This window comes from Euphorbia lathyris, chromosome 4 (genome assembly GCF_963576675.1).
Source record: "Euphorbia lathyris chromosome 4, ddEupLath1.1, whole genome shotgun sequence".
NCBI lineage: Eukaryota > Viridiplantae > Streptophyta > Magnoliopsida > Malpighiales > Euphorbiaceae > Euphorbia > Euphorbia lathyris.
In genome coordinates this window covers 97,243,674-97,255,403 of record NC_088913.1, presented here as the reverse complement: position 1 = coordinate 97,255,403, position 11,730 = coordinate 97,243,674, and the positions used below count along the sequence as shown (strand labels likewise).

Here is an 11,730-nt window from a genome sequence, read left to right as displayed (position 1 = left end):
CTTGGTCTCCCGAAGTTGTCTAAAAAGTGCAACTAATTTCTGAACTTCAAAATATTACAACTAATTTTCTTAACTTATTTATTTAAAACAAATAATCCCCTAACATGCCACATGGAAGCGCATAATCACACATTGCCACGTGGCATTTGAGGGGTTATTTGTTCTCAATAAACAAATTGAGAGGATTAGTTGTAGCGTTTTGAAGTTTAGGGGGTCATTGGACAAGTTCGAGAGTTGTGGATGCATTAGGCCTATTAAAAAATATAATTCCATAAGCCCATAAAATGAGTAACATTTTTTTAACTGAATTAGATGTTCATATCTAACTAATTTGACAAGCAGAGATTTAATGTGTGCAACTATAATTAATCATAGGACTGTAATCGAGTATACCCGAGCCAAGGTTTGACCTGCTTTTGCTCAGCTCGTCAGAAAATGGATGAGCTCAATATCTTGTTCGTGAGCTGCTCACGAGCATCTCATTTATTTGTTCTCGAGCTTTGCTCACAAGCTGCTCGTTAATTCTGTTCATAAATCTTGCTCGCGAACAACTCACTAATTATATTAATTTGAAACTTTTTTAACACAAAATTACATAGTTTTGGAACCTACAAAATTAAAGTTTCATACAAAACTACATAGTTTTGTATTTCCCCCTTTATAGAAATACTATTAGTAATACAATAACTAAACCAAACTTGTTCGAGTTCGTTTATGAACTTTATAATCAAGTTTATTCATAAACTTATAACTGAGTCTGCTCGTAAGCTTTCAAGCCAAGTTTCACCGTACTTAAGCTACATGTCGAGTTTTTATCGAACCGAACATCGAACCGCTTATGAGTAGCTTAACTCATTTACAACCCTAATTACTCAAGGACTTATTGTGTCAAATTGAAAGATTAAGAGCTCAATCGATAAAAACTGAAAAATCAAGGACTTAAATATGTTGTTTTAATATTGAACCATAAAGTTCTATTGGGTCCATAACAATATATAAAATCTAGGCTTAATACATCATTTGCTCCCTGAATTTATCCAAAATAGTTGATTGACCCCCTGAACTTTCAAAGTGTCTCGATAGTCCATTGAATTTGCATAAAATATTCAGTTAGTCCCCTAAACTTGCATAAAATGTAATCAATTAATCATTCGGTTATAAAAAAATAAGTCAAATACGGAAAAATATGTTACACGTGCCTTAAAATGTTATTACATACGTCACAAAATAGATTAAAACATGTTAAAAAAGAATTTCTTACTTATTCAACTATAAAACATTTTCTTCTGTAATATTATAATCGCATACCCCGATCTTGGTCGTTTTACTTTTTTAAGATGCATGCAACATATCTTCCACATTTAACTTACTTTTTTACAACCGAGTGATTAATTGATTATATTTTATGCAAGTTCAAGAGGCGAACGGAACATTTTATGCAAGTTCAGGGGCTATCGAGATATTTTGAAAGTTTAGGGGGCCACTCAACTATTTTAGACAAGTTCAGGGAGCAAATGATGTATTAAGCCTAAAATCTAAGACAGAGAGCTGACTGCACTATAGAGTATAGAGTAGGGACAACACAACTCATTGCTTATATAAATAATAATTCTTGCACATGTTTATCAACATTTTTATTCTTTGACTCACACTAAAAAAAGAAAATAAAAAATGAAAGAAATGTTTAGAAGCCATGTGAGGTTAGTTATGTCAAAATTTAATTAATTAAGATTATTGGAAACATAAACATGTTTATGTAAGATAATCTAAAAAGAAAAAAACAAAGAATGCATTTAAAGAATGGTAAATCATAGTATGGTCCTTGAACTTTGCACTTACTTTCATTATGGCCACTGAACTTCAAAACCGAATATTATGATCCCTGAACTCCACATTTTGCTAATATAATGGTCTCTTTTGACGTTGACTCTGTCAAAATGACTAATGATGATCTTAAAATGAAAACAATCCAAAAATTAAAGTTGTTTAAAACCATATTTCCTATAAAACCAGATAGTTTTTTATTTTTCAAACCACATTTTTTGGGTATTTCTCTCAGTAAACAATTAGAAAATCTAAATGACTTCAAAACTAAAAAAATTCAAGAATGAAAGTTGATCAAGATATCATTTCTGCCAGTTTTATAATGGTGGGTTACCTGCTGATAAAGGATATGGGCGTAAGACAGACATTCAGCCCAACACAAAGATCTTTAGCCCATATACCAAACTAATACCCTTTCGCATTCAGCAAGACACGAAAACTGCGACAAGACCAGCAAACACAATAAGGGTATTTAGGACATTCTGTTGTTCTCAAGTGACATCTATAGTAGTGAAACTCATTCCGTGGTAAACGGACAACATTTTCTTTCTCTCTATCTCTCTCTTTACTTTCTCTTTCTCTTTCTACATTCCTCATTACCTTACATTGTTCTATTACTGACTTGATTGTCAGAGTGTTTTCCAAAGACCACTTCCAGCTAGACATGTCCATGGGTCCGAGTACCTGTCCGGTCTGTGCTTTTTGGTTTGGGCTTGGACAATGAACATTGATTATAGGTCCAGCCCGGCCTAGGTCTGCGAAAACCCGTCTATTTTTTAGGTGGGCTTGGATTGATAAAAATAACAGGGACCGGTCCGCCTATTAATATTAATTATTAATTTATATATTTATATTAAATATTTAATTTTAAGTATAAATTTTATTTTTTATAATTATAAATTATGTATATATTTTTAGGTGAATTTAAATGGGTTTGTCTTAAAATTTGATTTTTAAACCTGAGTCCAGTTCGGTTCAAGCCCGTCTAAGTTAATAGTGGGCTAGACTGAGTTTGGACTGATCATTTTTACATGAAAGCCCAGTAGATCCGATCCGAGTCCAACCCAGTCTGATCCATAGACATCTACTCCCAGAACAGGTGCTAAAGCCAAGTTCTCCAGAAGAAGTCCTTCGATCCCAATTTCTCATCACCTGCTATTAGAATGATCATATTGATCAACGTTAAAAGATGTTATTATATTAGTAAAATGTAAAGTTCAAGAGCTATAATGTTCGATTCTGGAGTTTATGAACTATAATGAAAGTAATTGAAAAGATTAGGGGCCATGTGTATAATTTACCCATTTAAAGAAGGTTGATTAGTAGACTCTAAATATACAAAAGAAAAGAATGCTTCTATTCTGACACCACTTAATGGAGTGTGTAATATTCTATTTCTATACCTTCATTGGGCATGGGGTCTATCTCTCTCCTTTTCTTTATTTTAATTTTATTGATTATAGTGTTGTTTTTCATTATTTAATTATGCACTAAGATTACTTGCTTTAAAGTGGGTGCCAAGAATCTTTAGAGTCCATTATTTCTTAATTCATTTTTGACTTATAAGGATGTATTATCATTACCTAAAAGTACATTATATTAACAATGTCTAGTGCTGGCAAGAGTGGCACTTTTTAATAGGAGGTTTAATGTAATCAATTTTTTTTTTTTTTTTTTTTTTAAGAATAAGGTATCAAAATAGACCTAAAGTTTTTGAGTAAGTATCAATCTAGGCTTTATATATAAAGTAGTATCAATATAGATTTAAGGCTTAATATATCATTTGCCTCTTAAACTTATCCAAAAAGTTTGATTGGCCCATGAACTTTCAAAGTGTCCCGATAGTCCCTTGAATTTGTATAAAATGTTAGCCCCATGAACTTGCAAAAAATGTAATCAATTGATCACTCGGTTGCGAAAAAAGTAAGTTAAATGCGGAAGATGTATTGCACGAGTCTTAAAAAAAGTAAAAACGACCAAAATCGAGGTATACGGTTCTAATATTAGAGAAGAAAAGTTTTATAGGTGAATAAGTAATAACTTCATTTTTAATCTATTTTTGAATTATGTAATAACATTCTAAGATGCGTGGAATACATCTTCCGTATTCAACTTACTTTTTTGCAACTGAGTGATCAAATGATTACGTTTTTTTGCAAGTTCAGAGGGCTAACTGAACATTTTATGCAAGTTCAGGGGGGCTATCAGGACACTTTGAAAGTTCAGGGGTCAATCAAGCTTTTTGGATAAGTTCAGGGAGCAAATGATGTATTAAGCCTAGATTTAACGTTTATAAAAACGTACCAATTTAGACATCGATAACAGAATGTAACACGTCATTCATATTATTTTGGCGTTGGATCTTCATCATTCCTTTTGACACTCGCTTAAAGGCTCTACCCTAGTCCATGAGAGACTATGGGAGTCGGGCATATGGTTTTAAAGAAGAGAAACAAATGTCTTTATAGGGGTGGAACTCTATGGACACTTTAGACTTCAAGATAGCTCATAGTGACAGGTGACGGGCGACGTATAAAGGATAAAACCCCTTCGGTATCAGTTGGATGGCTGAGGGCTTAAGGAAGTCTCGGCACCACACAAGGACTTGACATAGTCCAAATCTGTTCCCGTAACACTGGATCAGGCCTAAACGGGTTTGACACTTAACTATCATTTCCAAACCCAACCTAGCCCGTCATATATTTACATCGGGGTTGGGTTGTCCCAGACTAAGATCACTAATTTCTAAGGGATAAAACTTTGGTCAAAATGTACTATATCTACATGGTACTGGGCTAAACTGCTAGAATTGGCATCTAAGTCACTACGACGTATTGGTTCGATAACAAATCGAGAAAAAACCGATTGGTTTGTAACGACCCAATTCTAAAGGGTGGCAGTGGCACCAGCGTGGAAGGCCTAAAGGGATGCTAAAGTATGGAGATGAGAGTAGAAATGAACTTAATCTAAAATAGAGAGAAAGTAATAAGATATATTTTCAATACATATAGACGCATTTTAAAGTAGCAAGACCCAATAAATTAGATGCAATATATTATATGTAGACATATTTTAGGGTAATTAATTTATTAGTCCTTATACTTTGACACAACACATTGTTTAGTCTCTGTGTTTTCAAAAACACACGGTAAGGTCCCTAACCTTTTTCTCGGTGAACTATTTAGTCATTCTGTCTGTTTATTAGATTTTTTATCGTTTATGAATTCGGAAATGACTAACTTACTCTTTACTATTTATCAGTCAAAAACAATTCACACCTCTATGGTTTCTCTCACAAGATGAGAAACAATGAAGATAATGGTCTTATATATTTGATTTTGTGGTAAAGAATAGTTAAGGCATTACATTTTTATTTTAAATAGATTTTGACTCAAATCCAAATTGAGTAACAGAATCTTTATGAGAATCTAACTAAACAGTTCACCGAGAAAAATGTTAGGGACTAAACAATTCATCGAGAAAAAAGTTATGGACCTTACCATATGTTTTTGAAAATACGGGGACCAAACAATATATTTTGTCAAAATATATGGACTGATAAATTAATTACCCCGTATTTTTAAAGCAGCGATACCCAATAAATTAGATTTGCGTGAAACCAGGCAATAGATTATATGTAGACACGTTTTTCCCGTTTTTCATGTTTTTTTTTTATTTTTCGCATTTTCATCATTTTTAATGTTTTTAAATTTTCATTTTTTCCGTTTTCGCATTTTCACGCTTATATCTATTTATTTCGTTTTTTCTCATTTTCTCCCCTTTTTTCTTTTCGGGTTTTTCGTTTTTCACATTTTACTTTTTTTATTATTTTTTTCACAAATTGTTAACTAAATTAACATATCAACCCAATTAACTCGCAACACAACCCGTTTATTATACGAGTTACGTGTATCGAATCATCTTCATGAAATCTGCAGCACCCAAATAAACAAAAGAAGAATCATCTAGCAAGTTTAACAAAGCAGATCCTACAATGTTTTACAATAAACATCATTAACAAGTTTTCATCAGGCTTGAGAGGGTAAAACCCATAGTTAGAAATCAGTTCTACTACTTACTTAACAATAACCCGAAAAGGTTCCCGGATCGGTAGCCGGTGAAAAGGAATCCGGTACGGTAACACCTAACTGTAACATTGAGAAGAATTACAACCATAAACTCATAACAAAACAAGAGAAGAAGAAGAATAACAAGAACCAATACAAAACATAAAAACCCGAAATAACCCGAAAAACGACATTTCTCCTCTTTGATCCACAGAACAAACCGGATTCCTCTTCGCCGGATAATCCAAATTCCCCGTAGCTGTTCTAATATACTTTTCACAATTCCTCTTGCCCTTCCGAAGGGCATCTAATCAGCTCCAATATATTTACTACTTCCCCCATATCCGGCCGGTTTGATGGCACTTGTGACGTACATATCAAGCCTAATTTCATTACCGGCACGGCTTCATCAGCTGGAAAACTCCCTTGGAGTCGTTCATCGATGCACTCTTCGACTCTTCCTTCCTCTAACGCTCCCCGTACCATGTCGCAAAGGACTACCACGTCGTCTTCCATGTACTCGACGGGCCTTTTTCCTGTTACTATCTCTAGAAGTAAGACACCGAATCCATAAACATCGCACTTTTCTGTTATCTTTACTGTTCTGCAAGCGAATTCGGGTGCCATGTAGCCTAGCGCGCTTTGAATCTTGCTGCTTAAGACGTACCGGTCTAGCATTGGTAATAACCTTGCTAGGCCGAAATCTCCTACCTTTGCTTCGCCTGAGCTGTCGATTAGGACGTTGCTTGATTTTATGTTGTAGTGGATGATGTTAGATTGGTGTAACTGCGCTAGGCTTTTCGCTGTCCCGAGAATGATGTTGAATCTCTCGTTCCACGAGAGAAAATGTCCGCCTGAGCCTTCGTGGAGATGTTTATACAAGCTACCCCCGGAGACGAACTCGTAGATTAGGAGTTGCAAGGAAGGTGTCCAGTAATAACCTTCGAGTTCTACGAGATTTGGATGTCGAACTTTGCCTAATTTCTTCACTTCCCGTTCGAAATCCTCTTGGGATTTTACGAGACTCGAGACAGTGAGCTTCTTGATTGCAACCGGATGTCCATCTCGAAGAACAGTCCGATAAACCGCGCCAAATCCACCGCGCCCAAGTTCACAATCCTTGTTAAGCAAAGCATGTGCTCCGGTACTGAAGTCCGGCTCACCCGAAAACATGACAAGTTTCCCCGAATTAGCATCGGTAGTAGGGGAATGGCTAAATTCATCACCAGCAGATAATGTAAGCGCCACGGCTGACCGGGACGCAGATGATCGAACGCGGATATTAAGAACCGTAACAGCAATAACACCAACAACTATGACAGCTGCTGCACCGATGGCGATAAGAGCCGAAATGCTTAGAATGATTCTCTTGTGACCAATGCTTTGAGGAATCTCGCCAGGGCCCGAATCAGAGGAAGAATTCGGGTTCAGAACAATAGGTTTCGGGAGGACTGAAGAGCAGGATTTATTGACTGCAGCACCACAGAGAGCCGGGTTGCCGGACACCGAAAAAGGCGATATCGTGTTAAAGAAACTACCGGCCGGTAGTTCGCCTTGTAACAAGTTGTGGGAAATGTTGAAGGAAGAGAGATTGGGAAGATTAGCTAGCTGCTTCGGTAGCGCACCGGTGAGTCTGTTGAAAGATAAGTCCACATCTTTTAGGCTCGTTATTTTCGCTATTGCCGCAGGTATTGGCCCGGTCAAGTCGTTTCGAGAGAGGATCCTACATGTTGTGAAGAAAATTGTCAGTCAAATCCAACGGAAACTAGGAAACGTTATTTCTAAAACACAACCTTCAACAAATAGCCTTCAAATGAAAACGGATATGGACACAGACACTAAATGGACATAAAATGCAGAAACGCTACTAAAGATGAGTGTTTGTGCAACATAGGTTTTAAGTTTTAACCATTTAGGTAGACACGGAAACGGAAACGGAAACTAGGACACATTATTTCTATAACACAATCTTCATGAAATAGCCTTCAAATGAAAACGGACATAGAGACTGACACGAAACACAGAAAGGCTACTAAAGAGGAGTGTCCGTGCAACATAGGTTTTAAACTTTAACCATTAAGGTGCAGCCTGTGTTGCACGAAAAACTCTTCTTCACTAGCGTTTCCGTGTTTCCTACACGTTTCTTTTCCGTTTCCATTACCGTTTCCTAGCTGATTTTCTGAGAAATAACATTTCCCTATATCCGTTTCTGTTTTTGTATGTTGCACGGAGATGGAAATGGACACAGAAACCGGGAAACGTTATTTCTAACACAGCCTTCAGAAAATAGCCTTCAAATGCAAATGGACACGAAATGCAGAAACGCTACTCAAGAAGAGTGTCCATGCAACATAGCATATGTTGCACGAAACTGTTCTTCACTAGCGTTTCCGTGTTTCCTGTCAGTTTCCGTTTCTTTTCCATTTACCATTTCGTAGCTAAATTTTCTTATAAATAACCTCTCCCCATATCCGTTTCTGTTTCTGTTTCAGTTTCCGTGCAACATAACCTTCAAAAAATAGCTTTCAAATGAGAACGGACACGGACACTAAACGGACACCGAGACTGACACGAAAAACAGAAACGCTACTAAAAAGGAGTGTCCGTGCAACATAGGTTTAAGCATTAACCATTTAGGTGCAGCATATGTTGCACGAAACTATTCTTCACTAGCGTTTCCGTGTTTCCTGTCTGTTTCCGTTTTTTTTCCATTTATCATTTCGTAGCTAGATTTTCTTCTTCATTAGCGTTTCCGTGTCTCCCGGTGTCCTTTTCCATTTCAGTTTCCGTGCAACATAACCTTCATAAAATAGCTTTCAAATGAAAATGGACACGGACACTAAACGGACACCGAGACTGACACCAAAAAACAGAAACGCTACTAAAGAGAAGTGTCCGTACAAGGTAGGTTTTAAGTTTTAACCATTTAGGTGCAGCCTATGTTGCACGGAAACTCTTCTTTACTAGCGTTTCTGTGTTTCCTATCCGTTTCCATTACCATTTCCTAGCTAAATTTTCTTAGAAATAACATTTCCCTATATCCGTTCCCATTTCTGTTTCAGTTTCCACATGTTGCACGGACACGGACATGGAAATGAAAACCGGAAAAAGTTATTTCTAAAACATAGCATTCATAAAATAGCATTCAAATGAAAACGGACACGGACACTAAACGGACAAGGAGACTGACACGAAAAAGCTACTAAAGAGGAGTGTCCGTGCAACATAGGTTTTAAGTTTTAACCATTTAGGTGCAACCTATGTTGCACGAAAACTCCTTTCACTACCATTTACGCGTTTCACTTCCGTTTCCATTTCTTTTACATCTCCATTACTTTTTTCTAACTAAATTTTTCTTAGAAATAACATTTCTCGGTATCCGTTTCTGTTTCCACGAACAACATTTATAATCTATAAGCAAAATTAAGAAAAAGTGTAGAGATCTTACAAAGTTGTGAGTGAAGAACAATTCTGAACAGAGAAAGGAATTTGACCAGACAGAAAGTTCTTCTCCAACCTCAGTTCCGTCAACGAAAATGCCCGCCCGATCGCCGGAGGAATACTACCGTTAAACCTGTTATAACTCAGATCAAGAACTTCCAATTCCTTCAACTCTCCAATATTCACCGGAATAGAACCCGCAAGAGAGTTCCCGGACAAATTCAAGAACTTCAAGCTTCTCAAAACCCCTAAAACTCTACCGGAAAACCTATTCTCCGATAAATCCAAACTTTGAAGCTTTAAAAAACCCAAACCCGAATCAAAAATCCAGGACGGAAGCTCACCGGTCATCGAATTCCTGCTGAAATCAACAGACACAAGGGTTCCACAATTCGCCATGGATTCCGGCAAGCTCCCGGATAATGTATTACCGGATAAATTCAACACCTTCAATGACTGAAAATCCCCAATTGAATCCGGAGCTTCACCGGATAATCTATTACCAGAAAGATCCAAAGTTTCCAGGCGTTCCATTTTGGAAATCCAGTTTGGAATTTCCCCAATTAACAAGTTGTTACTCAAGCTCAGAAAATTGAGCAGGGTAAGCTTCTGCATTGTCTCCGGAAGATCCCCGGAAAGCGAATTCCGGCTTAAATCAACAGACCGCAACAGCAAACAACTCCCAATTCCATCCGGAATCTTCCCGGAAAACTGATTTTTACTCAGATTAATGGCTCTCAAGTTGTTCAAAACCTCAATCCCTTTCGGAATCTCACCATCCAACAAATTATCAGAGAAATCAATTGACCTAACAGAGCTCAATCCCCAAATTCCGGCAGGTAAAGACCCGGAAAACTTGTTAGAACTCAGATTAATAGAAGCAATACTAGCACAAGAGCTCAATGAACTCGGAATCTTCCCGGAAAACCTGTTCTGAGCAAAAGAAATAGCTCTTAAAGACCTACATTGCTTGAAAAAATCCTCCGGCAACGACCCAGAGAGGCTGTTCTCACTGAAATCAACGATTCTAAGATTCTCAAGGCGGCTAAAATTGGGGCTAATGGTTCCGGTGAGATTGTTTTTAGCTAATGAAAGCTTGTGAAGAAATTGAAGCTGTAAAAGCCCGCGCCCGATCCGACCCGAAAGAGAGAAACCCTCTAGAGTGAGTTCAGTAACTCTATTGGATCTAGAGTTACATTTGATTCCTTCCCAGTTACAGGGAGTATCATCATCTTGATTCCAAGATGAAAGTTTCCCCATTGGATCTTGAAGGTCTGCTTTGAACACGATTAGACCCAATACGTCGTCGTTTAAAGATGGGTTTATAGATCCCACAGAGGTGGAAACTAAAACCAGTACTGTTAATAACCATATCCCCTCTTTTGCTTCCACCATTGCTAACCTTTTCGAGAAAAATCACAGTGACTCCATTAAAATTAAGCTCAAAATTACAGAAAATTTGAAAATGTCAAAAGGGGGTTTTGTTTTTTTCCCTCTCCAACGGTCAGATTTAAACCAGAAAGACAATGGGAAGAGACAAAGAACTTGAATTTAGGTCAAAAATTGCAGAAATGAAAGCTCAAATTACAGAATAAGCTCCGATCTAAGAGCTAAAAAGCTGCAACCTTTATGACATTTGAAGCTCAGATTAAGTTCACCGGAGAAGGGTGGAGAGGGAGATAGGGTTCCGGTGAGAGACGACGGAAAGTTAGGTTGAGAGAGGGGGGAAGAGGGGAGGATAGGAGGAGAAGGGGGAGGAAAAAGTTGGTGTTTTTATTAACGGGAAAGAGAAAAGTGGACCAGGTAAGTGGGTAGGTGGGGGCTATTTAATGGAAGGGGGACACGTGGCGAAATATGTGAGGATGTGGTGTCCTACGTGGCGTACACGTAGTCGTTATATAATTGGGGGTTTCTGACAGATGGAGACTGGATTTCTGCCATTGGAGATGGAGATGGAGATCAGTCTTCTTCAACTCGTTCTCTCTCTTGTTCTTATTATGTCCTTGATTAACGGGTAAATTACATTAATGGTCACTTAAATTTTAATCAGTTTTTTTTTTTTTTTTGAAAGCAAGTTTTAATCAGTTTTAAAAATCTTACTAAATTACATTTGGTTTCAATAAAGTTGGGTAAATTACATTCACGATCCTTGATTTTTCACTTAAATTGATTATAACCACTACACTTTTAAACTGAATATTATAGTCTCTAAACTTTACATTTTTACTAATATAATAACTATTTTTTAAATTGATCAATATGATTATTTTAATAACAGGTAACCCTTTATCATAAGATTTGTATAAATGATGTTTTGGGCAATTTTAATTATTAATTTTTTTTGATTTAAAGTTATTTAGGGGTTGTTTATTTATTTTATTTTTTTAAAAGAAGGTCT

The 11,730-nt window shown here is 36.8% G+C and overlaps 1 protein-coding gene across 1 annotated transcript; it reads right to left on the bottom strand.

Moving 5' to 3' along the window:
• Positions 1–5,770: 5,770 nt before the first annotated feature.
• LOC136226160 (probable LRR receptor-like serine/threonine-protein kinase IRK) lies at positions 5,771–11,091 on the bottom strand. Its single transcript, XM_066014493.1, has 2 exons — positions 9,340–11,091; positions 5,771–7,614 (listed from the first exon to the last, which is right to left on the bottom strand). The coding sequence occupies exons 1-2, from the start codon at positions 10,725–10,727 to the stop codon at positions 6,168–6,170; spliced, it is 2,835 nt and encodes a 944-aa protein (XP_065870565.1). The 5' UTR covers positions 10,728–11,091; the 3' UTR covers positions 5,771–6,167.
• Positions 11,092–11,730: the final 639 nt, after the last annotated feature.